Raw genomic sequence first — 18552 nt, 5'->3', positions numbered from 1 at the left:
TTGAGCTAAAAATGTTCGCTTTAAGAATATATATATTCAAAGATTTGCACACATTTTCACGTTTTCTCAAAAATAGCAGATCTACAAGCTCATAGCGCGGCACTCGGTGCCGTGCTATGAGCTTGTATATCTGCTATTTTTGAATAGCCCAAAGTGTAAAATAATGCTTTTTAGCTCAAATCTAAAAATGACACAGTTCCAGGTCTTAATGGGTTAAAGGACGACTTCACAGCCTATCTTCATATAATTGGTCCTCCTCACTAATACTCATGATAAAATGGTAAAAAAAAAAATGTTCTACTCTGTCTCTGTCTCAGAGGAGGGCTGTGGACAGTTCAGAGTCCCGTCTACCAGTGACATCATCGATGGGGAATCCAAGCTAATAGAAACTGCAGGCTTTCTATTCCTGGAAAGTTGCAATGCAATAAAAGAAGCCATTGTTCTCGCGTTAATACAAATCTAAATAAGAAATGTGAAATCTTGTTGGAAAAAAGAAATCACGCCTAACGATGATGTCACTGGTAGACGGGTTTCTGGACTGTCCACAGCCCTCCTCTGAGACACAGACCAAGTAATCATGAGTATTAGTGAGGACCAATTATATGAAGATAGGTTGACAGTGGGTGAAGTCGTCCTTTAAGACCGGGAACGCATCCGAGTCATTTTTAGATGTCTTTGGCTGTTCAAAAATAGCAGATCTACAAGCTCATAGCAAGGCACCGAGTGCCGCGCTATATGGGCAAATAAAAAATGGTGAAGTTTTCATGTGCAAATCTTTGAATATAATACAATGTATTTGGAAAATAATTTGCAAAGTTATGAATGCAAAAACAAAACATTTAGAAATGAGTTGTCTCAGGTAATTATTATGTTCCTGTTTGGATCTGATCTGCATAACGTGTTTCAAATGATTATATAGCTGCTTATTCATCAGCAGAGTTTGGATCAAAACCGATATGAATGGTTTAGAACAGGGGTCTTCAACGTTTTCAGGCCAAGGGCCCCCTAGCTGAGACCGAGATGAAGCAGGGACCCCCTACTCTATATTGTATAAAATTGTGTTTCAGATTAAACTTTTTTGTTTACTTGGTCTGCTCTTTTTCCCCTCTACACCTATATCTCTTAGCAGATCTACAAGCAGATCTACAAGCAGATCTACAAGCTCACAACGCCTCGCAGCGCGAGGCGTTGTGAGCTTGTAGATCTGCTATTTTTGGCTAAAGTTCTCCTCAGAAAAAGGGATGCTAGGGTTCAAGTGGTTAAGGTAAAAAACAAATCATATCACATAAAGATTTGGCAGACCCCCTGTAGTAACTCTGAGGGCGGACCCCCTGTTGAAGACCCCTGGTTTAGATATGTTTCACTGTTGATCTAAAACTGGGTGGTTCATTAAATAATGGATTCATAACAGTATACAGTATGAAGGAAACATGAATTAAATGATAGATATATAAAGGACATAATTTGTTGTTTCATGACCACTGATTCTTACTAGTTGCCAAGTTTTTTCATAATAGTTCTCTACTAGTCGTCTTCTACCTGTGTGTTGTAATAACAATGCAGAGAGAGGAGTTCTAGATGTTATGAAAATCGTGTTTTGTAAATCAGGATCTTCACGCATCCCGCGGTGGCATCGTGTCACACTATGTCGTAGGTCAGGGTGTTCCCCAATTAGTTTTCCCCAAGGGCCAAATTCTGTCTCGGGTGCAAAGCTGAGGGCCGGTGCCCTCGCGGCCGCTGGCACCCGAATTCAGCACGCGCGCGGATTTTTTTTTTTGCGGTTTTGGGCGGGTTTTGGTTTCTGTTTTTGTCAACTCTATTTCGAAAAAAAAATGTTTTCCTCTAATCTAGCTAATTTGACACTGTTATTTTAGGCCTGGGGTTCTTGTGTAGTGCTTTTTAGGGGGGTCTGTTATAAGTTTTACGCACAATTTGTAAGTGTGTGTGAATTTGATTATTATTTTTTCATTTTTTTCAAAAAAAAAAAGAATTATTTTTTCTTCGTCGCGGGACGCACAGTTGGCTCTCGCGGGACGCCTATTGGGGAACCCTGTCGTAGGTCCACTGTTTTATAAAAAGCTAAAATGATAAGAAGTCGTTTTAAACCACGTTAACAGCAGTGTCACCAACTAAAAAAATAATTGTCTGTGACTATAGTTAATGCTGCTAACTGTGTTACTGTCTAAACCAGTGGGTCTCAACCTGTGGGGTCGGGACCCCCAGGGGGTCATGATTTGGGGGGAGGGGAGGGGGGGGGGGGTCCCCCCAGATGACAGTGAAGTGACAATTTAAAGACTTTTAAAAGATTAAAGAAATAAAATAAAAGGACCATTACTGCATCAACTATAGTATAAAAACTGGGAGACAAACATTTTGAAAATCAATATTTATCTGTCTGTGCGAACTGAGCCAGACTAAATGCCTCAACTCCTACAAGTCCAAATGCTTGGACGGGGGATCCCCGGTTCAAATATGATAATTTTGGGTTGTCCCCGGTTCAAATATGATAATTTTGGGTTGTCCCCAGTTCAAATATGATAATTTTGGGTTGTCCCCAGTTCAAATATGATTATTTTGGGTTGTCCCCAGTTCAAATATGATTATTTTGGGTTGTCCCCAGTTCAAATATGATTATTTTGGGTTGTCCCCAGTTCAAATATGATTATTTTGGGTTGGGTTGTCCCCGGTTCAAATATGATTATTTTGGGTTGTCCCCAGTTCAAATATGAAAAGGTTGAGAATCACTGCTCTAAACTAAAGCCTCAAACTAACACCGTTCCCACCTACAGTAACTATACTGATCGCAACTTCCAATTTAACAACCCATTAAGACCATTAAGGCCATTCTAGAAATGTCTTCTAAATCCTAACAATTTTTTTTTTTAAACCCCAATTTTTTTTTGTCACGATATTTCAAAAATAGCAGATCTACAAGCTCATAGCGCGGCACTCGGTGCCGCGCTATGAGCTTGTATATCTGCTATTTTTGAATAGCCAAAGAAATCTAAAGTGACACAGATGCGTTCCAGGTCTTAATGGGTTAAATGTTTGGAGTTATATCCATAAGATACCAGTTATACTGTATGAAATATGCTCTCAAAACTCAAAAGAGTGCGTATACCTTTACAGCACATACTGTAATGCAATGAAATGGTCAGAAGTTGCTTTCTCTTTAGACATTTATCATCTTCAATATCTGTCTTGTGTTTTATTTAAAACGATTAGTTACAATTTGGTCAACAGCTCTATTTAATAAGTTTGTGATGATTGATGATACCAACAGAACCCTTGTGTTCTTGATGTGTAGAATCTTTAATTCCAACAGATTTCTCTCTTCATAATTTATCTTTATTTGTTTAGGTAGAATACTTGAAGGCCCCTTGCATTTGTATTTAATGACACCCACCCATTGTGTGTGTGTGTGTGTGTGTGTGTGTGTGTGTGTGTGTTTGTTTTTTTAGGGAACCAAGCATCACGTACACACATACTGTTGAAATATGTATTTTTACAAATCTATTTGAAAGTATGACAAAAAAAATATCAATATAGCATTTAATTGTACAAAAATAATTTGAACATACAATGGAACTTTAAGGTTTGCATATGTTCAAATCTATAAATAGACACAGCTGTATATGTGACTTGAAAAGCAAAACGATGTACATAAATGTACAATTAAATATGTAAACTTGTATATAATGGTATACAGTACAGTGCATTTTAAATGTTTTAAAGCTAAATCAACCATTTTAACAAACATACTGTAAAAGATATTTTAGACGCAGTTGACTCTTGAATAAATCATATACTATTATGCAATATTTTTAAATAACTTACCAGCTTCTAGATAATATATCAAATCTGTTATATGAATACACAGTCAACATGGAATGGACAAAATTACAGAAAATAAAAACTCCATTTCTGAGCTGGGTTTTCAAATTAGATCATATGTCAGCTACTGTTGCTAGTGTGTGATTGTGAAGTTGTGTGTGAATTCACACTAGTGAGTAAAGGCTGTCATTGTTCTGTGTTCTGCAGTGCAAATTGCTTTCACAGTCGATGTGAAATACAAGGTAAAGGATGTATATTGGTAGGAAAGACATGCACATCCACACCCAAAGGTGTTCATATGTACTAAAAGAGAACGCTCGCACACAGTTGCAGATTTTTGTTACAGCATTCGGGTGCAATAAAACATTTGTCAATGGAGGCCTCAGTGTGGAGCGTTCTCTTTTCGTTTTCAAAATTGTATATTGGACATGATGGCATTGTTGTAGTGCTTGTTGTCGGGCTTGTTGTGCTTAGAAGCTGTCAACACATAATAACATACAGGTTTTTAAAACTGCTGCGTTGGCAAACTGTTGAACTGTTGAATATTCAGAATGAATGGTTTGCCTTGGTTTTAATGAACACACTGATCAGTCACTGATGAAGGCTAAAGAGAGAGGGATGAAAACACAAGCTCATAGCGCGGCACAGAGTGCCGCGCTATGAGCTTGTAGATCTGCTATTTTTCTCTTTTTTTTTATAGTGAAAATCTGGGCAAATCTTTGAATGTATATACATTTTAAAGTGAACATTTGTAACTCAAATCTTTGCTTCTGGGTTTTTTTTGTGAAAAAAATGTATGTTGTTATACAAACCTTTTTCATGTTCGCGGACCCCCAAAATGATATGTATTTGGCCCACGCGGACCCCATCTCAAAATACTCCCCCCCCCCCCCCCCCCCCTCCAGAAGCAAAGATATGAGTTACAAATGTTCACTTTAACAATATATATACTAAAAATAGCAGATATACAAGCTCACCGCACTATGAGCTTGTATATCTGCTATTTTTGAATATCCAAAGTTAATCTTAAAACTAAGCATTGTAGTGGGTTAGGGCAAATGGAACTTTAAAACCAAGGCAAACGGTTTATTCCTCCTGTGTTTCCATATGTAACATACAGTATAACGCCTCAGACAACATTTCAAGTACAGTGTTCTTCCTCCTATGATCTAGGATTCATCTGATTTCAGAACATAGACAGATCTAATAAAGCTATAAAACACAGGAGGCAGAACAGACAGAAACATTCATAGAGTATATATACAATATCATGTTATCATTACAGTCACATCAACTCAAAGAAAGCCATCAGTTCTGACATTCAGTTTCTGCACAGTTCTGTCTCTTTTTGTAACACATTATAGATCACATGTTGCATCGATTCAAAGCAAGTTACTATCCCTCCAATCCAAAGTCACATCCTCACAACATTATTTTGTTCATAGAAAAGATCATTTGACGCTCGCCTGCAGTGCAGGACTAATAGTAGATTACAGCAGTGGTGTAAAGCATTGGTTCTCAAAGTGGGGTCCGGGGACCCCCAGGGGTCCTTGAGGGAGTTCCAGGGGGTCCCCAGCTAAATGATTGATTAGGCACCAAATGGACCCTTATGGGTCTGTAACTCTGAGAGTGTACAAATGGAACCAAATGGACCCTAACGGGTCCATTTGGTTCCATTTGTACACTCTCAGAGTTAAGTTGACATAGATTTTACAATATAAATTGCGGTCCAAGTGATAGAAATGCCATTAAATGGGGGTCTGTAGGCTAATGCAGGTCAAACTGGTGATGATCCTTGAAATTAAAATGGTTGAGAATCACTGCTAGAGCCGTAAAAAAAATCTTCTCTTATGAGGGTCCCTGGCATATCTTTTGAAATGGGGGTCCGTGGGCTAATAAGTGTCAATTTGGGGGTCCTTGACATGAAAAAGTTTGAGAACCACTGGTGTAAAGTAACTAAGTACATTTACTGACAATTTTAAATACTCCACTAAAATAAAAATACCTCAACATTTTACTTAACTAAATCTTAGTTACTTTCCACCACTGCAATCTAAGGGAAATAAATTAAACAGCTACATTAAACAGATACTTTTCCCACAGACAATTGGCTTAATTTGACTACTACTTTAAATTGTTTTAAAAAAGTAGAATGTTGTAGTGATGTGTCTCAGGAATATCTAGGGGGTGTGGTGCGGTACATTCATAAGGCTTTCTGTCTTTCTGTGCATTTTATGTCTGTAACTATGAGGCTAACGGTCGTCTGACGTGAATACGATCATAGATGACATACTGTAGTGTTAGGGGGGTTTTACTGACATATAGTTTTGTCCAACACATGTCTTAAGTGGTGAGATTAACACCTCTGTCTAATAACAATGATTTAGGGCAGGTACACACTGTAACACTTAAAGTGGTCGGGGAGTCATCTGATCGTTAAAGGAGGAGTTCACCCAAAAAAATGACTTTTCTATCAATTACACACCCCATGAAGCCTTGATTTCATGGATTTATTTTTGTTTTTGTGGCATTCCTAAGACAATAATTTGATGACCGTGTGTATTTCCGGTAGGAGACACAAAGAGTCTACTTTGTGTCTCCTACCGGATACATTAGCCGGTAGGAGACGGGAATCAAATTATTAGCTTAGGAATTCGACAAAAACAAAAAATAATCCATGGATTCAAGGCTTCATAGGGTGTGCAATTGATAGGAAATAAGTCATTTTTTGGGTGAACTCCTCCTTTAAGCATTACACACATATATCGTTGTGGTTTTCACACTATAGATTCATCGCCCACAAGGGGATCACACACACTGTAGGATAGTTCACTAGGATGCTGTCCAGACCCCATACATCCCTTTTCATTCCAATTAATTTTAACCGGCGTCTCATGAAAACGTGCCACGGTTCCCGTGATATACGCGAGACCGAGACAGTGCCGAGTGCTATTATCTATTATTATCGTGGGTAGATCCTCTCGCAGAGCCTTTCACACACAGCGAGCAATATGCGTCATATCGGGGGGTTTTGTCGGCGCTCGCCAAAAAAGGTCCCCGACAACACAATCGGACCAAACATCCTACAGTGTGTATCCACCCTCACTGTCTTCAACACCGTGACAGAACTCCATTAACATGTTACAATTAAGCAACATTACACTCGAGGGTGTGCTTTACCGTCATTATTGGCACGCCAGTGATGGGGTCAGGAACGAGGCGGAGCCGAGTTCCACAAGCATCACTGAAGTGCTAATAATGACGGTAAAGCACACCCTCGAGTGTAATATTGCGATTATACAACAGTTACCAACAAAACACATCCAAATGTATTCATATTGTGGGGCAATTCATAATAAAAATGTTTCGCTATTATCCGTTTCCCTGTAAAGAGAAGAGTTTATTTGACTGAGACATTAAATAGTCCCTGTAGCAGTGCTCTGAGGCACCGTCTCATCAACACAGCTGATTCCAGTAGGCTATATGCTCCGTCGTACGACCGTGTCACGTGGCCAAAATAACTGATCTACAAGCTGACAACGCGCCGCGATGGCGACGTGTTGTGAACTTGTAGATCGGCTATTTTCGCCGTGCGATACCTTCGTATGATAAAGTATAACATACACTGGACTGTTAACGAAATGGGAGTAATTTGACTTTAACACTGTCTGTTTGTTTTCCTACCGTGGGACAGCGTGACGTGCGGAGTGATTTATTAATGTGATTATGCCCGTGCTATCATGCTGGTTTGAAGCACGGCTAGATAGCTATTTCATCCAATCAGATTGCTTGGTCGGAACTACCTGTTGTATGATAATAAATAATAGTTAAGTCTGTGTGACTTCCTCTGTAATGACTCATGACTCTAAGGACCAAACCTAGGATGTTGTGCCAGGGAAGACCTCGATGTTCCCTCAAAACCATCTGAGAACCTATTCGGCTAAAAATAAGGGAAACAACAACACGACATGTTTAGGGCAGTGGTGCTGAGGTCTGGAGAGATTACCTCAAAACTAACTTTAAGAACCACCAGCTGTACTAAAAGCTCCGGTACGTTTTTGGCGACCGGTTCGGTTCCGTCCGGTCGGTACGGTCCGGTGTGGCTCTGTTGTCACCTGCACCCGCAGCTCTCCACCACCATGTCCTCGTACTGCTTGTAAACCACGTTGTTCCCGCCGTCGATGTACAGGATGCTGATGGGACTCAGGCGGGACGGCACGCAGCAGCTGGCCGGGACGGCCGCGGGAGTGGTGGCGGCGGCGCCGGCGCCCCCCTGTGGCCGGGGGGGCTCCATGGAGTGCATGAAGGTCTGTATGATGGCGTGGTTGGTGGGCTCCAGGTGTGAGCGTAGCGGGAAGTCACAGGCGCCCTCGCAGTGGTGAGCCTCGTAGTCCAGAGGAGCGATGATCCAGTCGTCCCAGCCCAGGTCCTTGAAGTTGACGCGCAGCGGCCGGCGGCCGCACCGGTTCCTCTTGCGACCGCCGGCGCCGTTACCGCCGTTACCGCCGCTTACCCCCGCCGCCGCCCCACCGACGCCAGCCTCTTCACCTCCTCCTCCTCCTCCTCCTCCTCCTCCACCAAAGGAGCGGTTAGACCGCTGGGCGGCGGCTGCCGTCCGGCGCTGCCGCCCGCGGGGCCCGTGTCCGTGACGGGCCAGCGTGTCCCGGGGCTTGTGAAGGCCCAAGGTTCCCGCCGCGACGTTCTGCTGCACCTTCAGGCTGATCTCCCTGAACAGAGGGTCCTCTGTGCCGGCGGCGGTGGGACCACCACCATCGCCACGGCGGTGTGAGGAGAACGCCACCAGCAGCGCTCGTTGGCCGGGCGGGCGGCCGCGGCGGCCCAGGCCCAGGGTCAGGGGGTCCACCGCCGTCTCGGTGACCTCTGACACCACCAGCAGGTGGAGGCAGAGCTCCTGCTGCCACGGCGCGTCTCTGAGGCTCCTCCTCCTCTGGCGGTCCTTCAGGAAGAGCTGTGAGGATCAGGACATGATTTACAATTCATCGTTTCATTGTGTTTTTTTTTTTACCATTTCACATGAAAAGTACGTTTTCTGTTTGTCTTTTTAGGCTGTTGTGTGTAACCCAGTGGTGTCCAAAGTCCGGCCCGCAGGCCATTTGCGGCCCGAGGACAAATTGTATACGGCCCGTGGCTTCATTTCCTAAATTGTATTATGAACGGCCCTCAAAAAAATTAAAAGATTTATAAAAGTGAAAGTTGCATTTTCCTTCTTCGCCTCAGGATGGCAGCACCTTTATAGTCTAACCTTAACCCTAAAACCGAAAGAAAGTAACAATAAAACGCCCAAAAAACGTCCAAAAAAACGCGAATTTTCGCCCAAAATCCGCCTATAACCGAAAGTTTTCGTGCGCGCACGGGTCCGGGACGCAAAAAAATATGAAAAAAATATGAAAAAAATATGAAAAAAATATTAAAAAAATATGAAAATGGATGTTTTCATATTTTCTAATTTGGCCCCCTTTGAAAAAAGTTTGGACACCACTGGTGTAACCAGTAAATTACACAGGGCAGACAATAAGTTAACAATACACAGACTAGAGAGAACAGAAGTCCTGACGTCACTCGTTCATCCCCTGGTTCGTAAAGTCATGTCTCTATGGAGAATAACATTGGGTCATCATAGAATCGTCTCATATAAGAATTGTGCTCCAAAAATAAACAAACTGTCTCTGTGATATTGTCAGGGAGGAGGTTCTGTATCGTTTATGATAGTCAGTCACTCATATTTGATACAGTCTGTTTCTGGTGAAAATGTAACTCATTTGGCGGAAGTAACATTATCGTTTTCTCACCGTCAGTTGATGCTTCATATCCATAAGAGTCAAACCACCGCAGGGTCATTTGTTTATTTTTGGAACACAGTTCTTATTTGACGTGATATTAAACACGTCTATGGGGATTCAGAATGGGGGTGGAAAAACGCGAACCAGGTGGGATGTGTAAATTACGTCATACTTCGGTGCTCTATGACAATGACCGTGCCAACTGTGTTTTTATTATGCACTTTAGTTACATAGGATGTATGATATCCCCTTCATTTATTATGTTGATTAGTTATGTATCATGTGTCCCCCTCCCTTCCTCTTCCCTTTTATGCTTGTTTTTCCTGCATTGATGGGTCTGCACCATCAGGAGTTTCACCCGTTACACTATACATGTTATTCTAAGGTTTTTCTTTGGTTCGTTTTTAGCCTTTTAACTAGTTTATTTTATTTGTTCTGTAAAGGGTCTTAAAGGGCAAGACCACTTTGGTAGAGGTTTGGGTTGTGTATTTACCTTGCCATGGTGTAACTCCAAAGGTGGGCAAGAAATCAAAAATAATTGCTCCATTGATTAGAAATTGATAATTCTAAATATGCTCCTCATTGACTTACATTGCACCATAAAACAGCTCTCAAAGTCACTCTTTAAGCACATAAACGAACACGAACAAAGTTGATTCAGACAATATATAACATCACCAAACCCAGTACTGTTTTTTTTTAATAAAAATGTCAACTTCCTGCTGATTTTACTATTTGAAGATCCGGATCCGTGAATCCAGTCCGGGTTTTCTTCTTAATAAAAATAGCAAAATCAACAGGAAGTTAACATTTTTATTAAAAAAAAAACAGTACTGGGTTTGGTGATGTTATATATTGTCTGAATCATCTTTGTTTTTGTTTGTTTATGTGCTAAAAGAGTGACTTTGAGAGCTGTTTTACCGTACAATGTAAGTCAATGAGGAGCATATTTTGAATTCTCTGTGTGTGTGTGCACAATCTATGTAAAGCGCTTCGGATAAAAGCTCTATATATATATATATATATATATATATATATATATATATATATATATATATATATATATATAAATGCACCATTTATCATTGACACAAAGACAGACGTACCTTGAGGGCGGCTGTGACATCAAACACCTCCCACCCGGGCAGACCCCCCGCCCCCACCCCCACCACCCTGGAGGCCAGCGGCTGCCGCGCCGCGCTGCCCTCTGCAGGAGAGCAGGAGTACAGCAGCAGTCGGTGCAGGTTGAGGTTGAGGAGGTCTGGAGGAGGAGAAGGTTTCCTCCTCAGGATCCTCAGCTCCGCTTCCACCACCTCCTCCTCCTCCTCTGTGGACAGAGTGGAGAGATCAAAGACGTAGCGCTGACCCTCATCCCACAGCGGCTGGTCTGTGGGGAGGAAGGAGAACGTTATATAGAGCAGTGGTTCTCAAACTTTTTTCGTGCCAAGGACCCCCACATAGACACTTATTAGCCCCGCGGACCCCCATTTGAAAAGACATGCCAGGGGACCCCCCATAATAGAACATTTTTACGACTCTCTAGCAGTGATTTTCAACCATTTTAATTTCAAGGACCCCCCAGTTTGACATGCATTATAGGCTACGGACCCCCATTTAATGGCGTGTATGTCTCTGGTACCCCAATTCATATTGTAAAATCACTGTTAATGTAACTCTGAGAGTGTACAAATGGAACCAAATGGACCCTAACGGGTCCATTTGGTTCCATTTGTACACTCTCAGAGTGACAGACCCATAAGGGTCCATTTGGTTCCATTTGTACACTCTCAGAGTTACAGACCCATAAAGGTCCATTTGGTCCCTGTCCCATTTAGCTGGGTACCCCCTGGAACCCCCTCAAGTACCCCTGGGGGTCCCCGGACCCCACTTTGAGAACCAATGATATAGGGCATCGCAGTTGCGGGCCACTTCCGGGTTCCACTGCAAAATACTCAATGCATTTTTCCCACTGACATTTCCAAATTTTTTTATATCAATTAATTTAAGCCTAGAATCAAGCCATCCAGGGTCCTGGTGAATCATGACCGTAAAACATTTTTTCTGTGATTTTTTTTTATTTTATATTTAAGTATCCAGTATCATAACTACATCGTTGGTGTTTATAACACACCAAACCGTTTGAAAATCGAATGAAAATTGAGCACGCTATGGTTATTTATTTCAATAGTACATGTACCATAGACACAATGTTATGAATGACCGTCCCAAGATGGCCGCCATGTGGCAACGTCGTACTCCATTGGCCAGCAGCGCGGGTGAGTCATCTAGCCTTTATATATATATCTATGCCCTCGGACCCCAACCCTCCAGCCCCCAAAATGGCCGCCGCTACCAAGTTACACATGTTGACGCCCCCTTTAGGATTTATTGGTACACCCTATATACAATCAGACAGTGGTGTAAAGTAACTAAGTACATTTACTCAAGTACTGTACTTAAGTACCATTTTGAGGTACTGTTACTTTACAGGAGTATTTCCAGTTTTCAGTACTTTTACTTCTACTCCACTGCATCTCAGAGGCAGATATTGTACTTTTACTCCACTACAATTATTTTAGTGACTAGTTACTAGATTTTGATTATTATTAAAAAAACATTTTTAACCACTTCAACCTATATATACATTTCAGCCATTTGAAAATAGCAGATCTACAAGCTCATAATGCGTCCCCAGATGACAGTGAGTGAATTGACAATTTAAGGACTTTTAAGACCTTTTTACTTCCTCAAAAGAAAGAAAGAAAGAAAAGAACAAGACAATTACTGCATCAAAAGTAATCAAACTATATTATATAAACCGGTCAAACATTGGACAAACTGTCAAATAATATAAGAGAGAGGAAAACATACATAGTGAACATAGCCGATCTACAATTGTGAGCTTGTAGATCTTCTATTTTCACAATATTTATCTGTGGAACCGAGTCAAACTAAATGTAATGCCTCAACTCCTACAATTCCAAGTGCTTGTCAGGGTGGGGGGTCCCCAGTTCAATTATAATTATTTTGGGGGGTCCCCAGCTCAAATATGATTATTTTGGGGGGGTCACGGCCTGTTAAGGTTGAGAACCACTGCAGTAAGTGATGTTATGTAAGTCATATTAAGTGTTAAATACAGTATCTCTATATTGTGATATTAATCATTAGACTGTTTGTTCTGTCTCTCTGTCTCTCTGTCTCTCCAGCTCTCTCAAAATACATTTTAAGGTCAGGATACCAATTGCAACCAATCAGGAGTGAGAACTCATACAGGTGTCTATGAAGAGGTTTTCAGACAGAATTGAACGTGCATATTTTAAAGGGATAGTTCACCCCAAAGAATATATATTTTCCTATGTAACCCCATGCAGACTTGAATTCATGGATATTTTTGTGTTTTTGTCTCATTCCCAAGCCAATAATGTGATGACCAGTGGACCGGTATAGGCAGCGGTTCCGGTAGACAAAGGAGACTCTTTTGTGTCTCCTACCGGAACCACTGCTGGTCATCAAATTATTGTCTTAGGAATGAGACAACAACTATAAAAAATATCCATGAATTCAAGGCTTCATGGGATGTGTGTAATTGATAGAAAATAACAGTCATTTTTGGGTGAAAATGCTAAAATGCAGACACCCTGTTTCTAATGTCTTTAAAAAAGGTTTTTAGTGAGTGGCCGACTTCTGCACCATAAGTTATAACTACTAAATAATGGGGTGCCGTGGGGTTAAGACAGATGCAGTTTAAAAATAATTTAGACACAACTCTCAATAAAAAAGAAAAATCCTTTTTAAAGCTGCTATGATCTTAATCTACGTATACTGAATGAGTTCAAGCTCCATTCAGCACCTCTTGGATAAAAAGACATTTGGACATTTCATCCCATTGTCTGTTTTATTAAACAATAAATAGTGATAAAAAATAAATAAACTCATTGCTATAGAGTGTTTGTTCAGTAACAGGAGTCTCCATGTCTCTCCAGCTCTTTATTAATAAACAGAAAATGCATTTTCAGGTCAGGATACTGTAACAATTTTATCCAATCAAGAATGTTGTCACCTATCTGAACATGTGTTTTCTGTTTATTAAAGAGCTGGAGAGACATGGAGACTCCTGTTACTGAACACACACTCTATAGCAATGATTACTATCATAATATAGTGCGTTAACCTTTTAATAAAAAACGTTTTATCCATTCAATATCACTTACCCTACAGTACCTTTAAGTAAAAAAACTGTGAGTACTTTTCCCACCACTGACAGAGACATTCATTCAGTAAGTTTCCTGACCTTGTCCTCGGTCCACGAAGCTGGTGACGGTGTTAGCAGGAGACAGGCTGTGGTTGTCTGTGTGTCTGTGCTGTAGGGTAGACAGTGTCTGGTACACAAACAACATGTAGTCATGGAGAACTACGCTGCTGTTGACGGAGGAGTCTGTCCTGGACATCACGGGGGCTTCCTCAGTGCTGCTCTGGTCCGGGTGTGAGACGCTGCTGTGATGCTGTGGGGGTCCCTGCTGTGGGGGTCCCTGCAGCAGCACTGCTGCCCGGTTGTAGGTCATTCCGGCACAGACGGCATAGAAACACAGCAGAGAGGCCACAGCCTGCGTCCTCTGCTCCATGGTCAGCTCACTGCCTGGAGGTGTAGCCTACATCTCTCCCTGCAGGCTGAATACCCACCTCTTCAGGAAACACTACCCTGACCCTTCCTCTTAGCCTGGCCTACTTGTTGTCATTTACTTTGTATGAGCTCTTGTCTTATTGGATCTTGTTTATTTGAGACACTTATTTGTTTTAGCTCTTACTCATTTGTTTTTCCTATTTGTCTCACCTGTTTAATAAAGTAGGAAGCTGATATATAGCACTTTTACCTTAGCACTAGGTCTAATAGTTGCTTATTTTAGAAGAGAATGCACTTCAGACTTCTGGTGATTAGTGGTTGCATTCCCTACCTATGTTGAATGCACTTATTGTAAATCACTTTGGATAAAAGTGAACAAAAGAAAAGAGTCCGCACGCCGTCTTAATGCTCTCAGCAAATTAAGTGAATAGAGCGGTCAAGATAACAACGTTTCGGCCGATGTGGCCTTCGTCAGGTATGAATATACCATACCTGACGAAGGCCACATCGCAGGGGCATTAAGACGGTGTGCGGACCCTTTTCTTTTGTTCATGTTTATTCAGTCGGATCCAGCACCCGTTGCAATTCTTGGATGTGCGTGCACCACCTAACCGCTTTGGATAAAAGTGTCTGCTAAATGTGCTAAATGACCGTAATGTCAAAAAATAAAAGCTGATCCATGGTCAGCTCACTGCTGGAGGTGTAGTCTAAATAAAAGCTGATCCGTGGTCAGTATAGTGCTGGAGGTGTAGTCTAAATAAAAGCTGATCTAGGGTCAGTATAGTGCTGGAGGTGTAGTCTAAATAAAAGCTGATCCAGGGTCAGTATAGTGCTGAGGTGTAGTCTAAATAAAAGCTGATCCAGGGTCAGTATAGTGCTGGAGGTGTAGTCTAAATAAAAGCTGATCTAGGGTCAGTATAGTGCTGGAGGTGTAGTCTAAATAAAAGCTGATCTAGGGTCAGTATAGTGCTGGAGGTGTAGTCTAAATAAAAGCTGATCTAGGGTCAGTATAGTGCTGGAGGTGTAGTCTAAATAAAAGCTGATCTAGGGTCAGTATAGTGCTGGAGGTGTAGTCTAAATAAAAGCTGATCCAGGGTCAGTATAGTGCTGGAGGTGTAGTCTAAATAAAAGCTGATCCAGGGTCAGTATAGTGCTGGAGGTGTAGTCTAAATAGAAGCTTTGTGAAGGATTGAGCTGATGTTGAACTTCACAGCACTGCGCTGATGGAGCTGGTAAACGTGTGCTAACGGCGTCCCCTCCTGATGAAAAAGAAGAAGTTGATAATGATAACTAGATAAAGGGCTCCTAGGAGCAAAGGTCTCCGCCAGGTCAGGTAGGATATTGTGGGCCTGCAATGTTGATGGAATATGATAAATATGATAAGTCTTGATCACATGACTACGGAGATAATGTGTACCGATTTCTGTGATGTCTGGACAATATTTGTAGGAGTATTATATAAAACAATGTGAACATCGGCCTGCAAAACATAGTCTGGGCCACGCCTTCCGCCTGGTGGAGACAATAACATAAATCATGAAATAATTCACACGCACGCACGCACGCACGCACGCACGCACGCACGCACGCACGCACGCACACACGCACGCACGCACGCACACACACACACACACACACACACACACACACACACACACACACACACACACACACACACACACACACACACACAGTTGGCTTGGAGCAAGAGAGACGCAGTGTAAAAAGTAACCTTAGTGTTTATTAATGGGGTGCGAGTTGTTGTATGCATTGACATAAATGTTGGAAGGAGTGTAGGTCAGGGAGGTGTGCAGAAAAAAGGGATCTGCCAAAGGACTGGGGAGCAGGCTTTTTATAGGGGCGTGGGCACCCGGGCCCAGGTGCACGCCAATCAGCCTTGATGAAACAACAATAGGCTCTATGCACAGAAATTGGGCCTCTTCTTACTTCCTTCACAGGTGTTAACAATGATACTAATGAAGGCTCTGTTCCATTCTGGTCAAACAGAGTCAGGGTGCTGATATTGTGCATGTTGGCTCACTGGAAACACTAGTGGGTCTCAAAGTGTGGTCCAGGGACCCTCATGGTTCCTTGAGAGGGTGTAACTCTGAGAGTGTACAAATGGAACCAAATGGACCCTCCCGGGTCCATTTGGTTCCATTTGTACACTCTCAGAGTTATGGGGGTTCTTGAAATGAAAAAGTTTGAGAACCACTGTGCTACATACACTAAATGGAACAGAACCTTCATTAGTATTATTGGTAACACCTGTGAAGGAAGCAAGGAAGAGGCCCAATTTCTGTCCAATATGGCTGCTGTGCATAGAGCCTATTAGAAAGGGAAAGCAAACAGAACTCACAACCATTAACCACATAACCTAAGAGAAACATATGGTGAAATGCATATAGCAACTACACGACATATAACCTAATATAGGGAACCGTCAATGTCTTTCAGAGATGGGACATTTAATATAATGAGTAAATAATAATATACAGTCTATTTACTGTTTATACAGTATATAGGTATCACTACTGTTAATATAATGAGTAAATAATAATATACAGTCTATTTACTGTTTATACAGTATATAGGTATCACTACTGTTAATATAATGAGTAAATAATAATATACAGTCTATCTACTGTTTATACAGTATATAGGTATCACTACTGTTAATATAATGAGTAAATAATAATAATATACAGTCTATTTACTGTTTATACAGTATATAGGTATCACAACTGTTAATATAATGAGTAAATAATAATAATATACAGTCTATTTACTGTTTATACAGTATATAGGTATCACTACTGTTAATATAATGAGTAAATAATAATATACAGTCTAGCTACTATACCAGTGTTGCTCCCTAACTATAGTATAAACTAACTAACTGACTATGAACTAACTAACTAACTATGAACTAACTAACTAACTAACTAACTATGAACTAACTAAATATAAACTAACTAACTAACTAACTATAAACTAACTAACTAACTGACTGTAATCACTTTGCAAACGTCTGAGTCCGTTCATCTGTCTATATTAAAGGGCCTTTGTCGCCCTCATGTGGACAAAATGAGTGAATACAGGTGGAAGTCTGTTTATAAAACATTCAAAACGACATGAAAGCAGCACGACACCAGATTCTACACGAATAAATCTACAAGCTCACAATGAGACGCATTGTGAGCTTGTAGATCGGCTATTTTCGGTAGAGTATTTAAGAATTAAAACGGTTGTATTTTGAAAAAAGACCAGAAGTGCTCACGTGGCGTTCTGTGTGAAGCGTGACACTTGGTCTCTGGGAAATGTAGTTCTTTACAATGTAGTTCTTCTAGCTACCCGTGGTATAGTGTAGTATGGGAAATGTAGTTCTTTACAATGTAGTTCTTCCAGCTACCCGTGGTATAGTGTAGTTTGGGAAATGTAGTTCTTTACAATGTAGTTCTTCTAGCTACCCGTGGTGTAGTGTAGTATAGGAAATGTAGTTGTAGTCGATTGTAGTTCTTCTAACCACCCATGGTGGATGGAAAATGTAGTTCCTCAAAATGTAGTCCTCATAGCTACACGCGTTACGTTACGTTCGACGTTTGACATGACAGCGTTGCTGACGTCACGTGTGACGTATGCCTGTTTATGTAGCTAGCGGCTAGCTAGCAGCTAGCAGCTTCTTTATGCAGCAACAAACTAACAAACCAATGAGTGGAGGAGGAATTAAAATACAAATCATCATCTTATTATGACGATGCTCTTTGTAAAATGATTAAAAGGACTAAATATGCATAAATAGTGTTTGTTGAGTCATCGTCACAGTTATAAATAATATACCTAGAGCAGACGAGAGTAGAGTTTGTCCACTGGAGGGCGACACAGTGCATAGAATAGAATTAAAGGCATCATATTCTAAGTTAAAGCTGTCATAAGATAAATGCGAAAGAGAGTGTTTATTTTATACCCAACTGTAAATAGTGTAGATTACATCAGTCATATTAAACACGCATATTAGACAAACCATATACAAAGACATATTGGAAACAATTAAAAGTCATTTTTAAAACACTGATTTGTGTATCAATGGTGATTGTGCAGAATTAACAGTCAACCTGTGAATATAAGCACAATGTCTGTATATGTTTGTTTGTTTGTATGTATGTATATATATGTGTGTGTGTGTGTGTGTGTGTGTGTGTGTGTGTGTGTGTGTGTGTGTGTGTGTGTGTGTGTGTGTGTGTGTGTGTGTGTGTGTGTGTGTGTGTGTGTGTGTATATATATATAGATAAATAC

At 41.0% G+C, this 18552-nt stretch overlaps 1 protein-coding gene across 1 annotated transcript; it reads right to left on the bottom strand.

Moving 5' to 3' along the window:
- Positions 1-7945: 7945 nt before the first annotated feature.
- On the bottom strand, positions 7946-14257 carry LOC311036174 (growth/differentiation factor 6-A-like; the record flags this gene model as incomplete). Its single annotated transcript, XM_084044701.1, has 3 exons — positions 7946-8803; positions 10742-11022; positions 13927-14257. The coding sequence occupies 3 exons, from the start codon at positions 14255-14257 to the stop codon at positions 7946-7948; spliced, it is 1470 nt and encodes a 489-aa protein (XP_083900827.1).
- Between the last annotated feature and the right edge of the window lie 4295 nt (positions 14258-18552).

This window comes from Gymnoscopelus microlampas (assembly GCF_963454915.1).
Source record: "Gymnoscopelus microlampas genome assembly, chromosome: 20".
NCBI classification, from domain to species: domain Eukaryota; kingdom Metazoa; phylum Chordata; class Actinopteri; order Myctophiformes; family Myctophidae; genus Gymnoscopelus; species Gymnoscopelus microlampas.
This window is presented reverse-complemented; position numbering and strand designations above follow the sequence as displayed.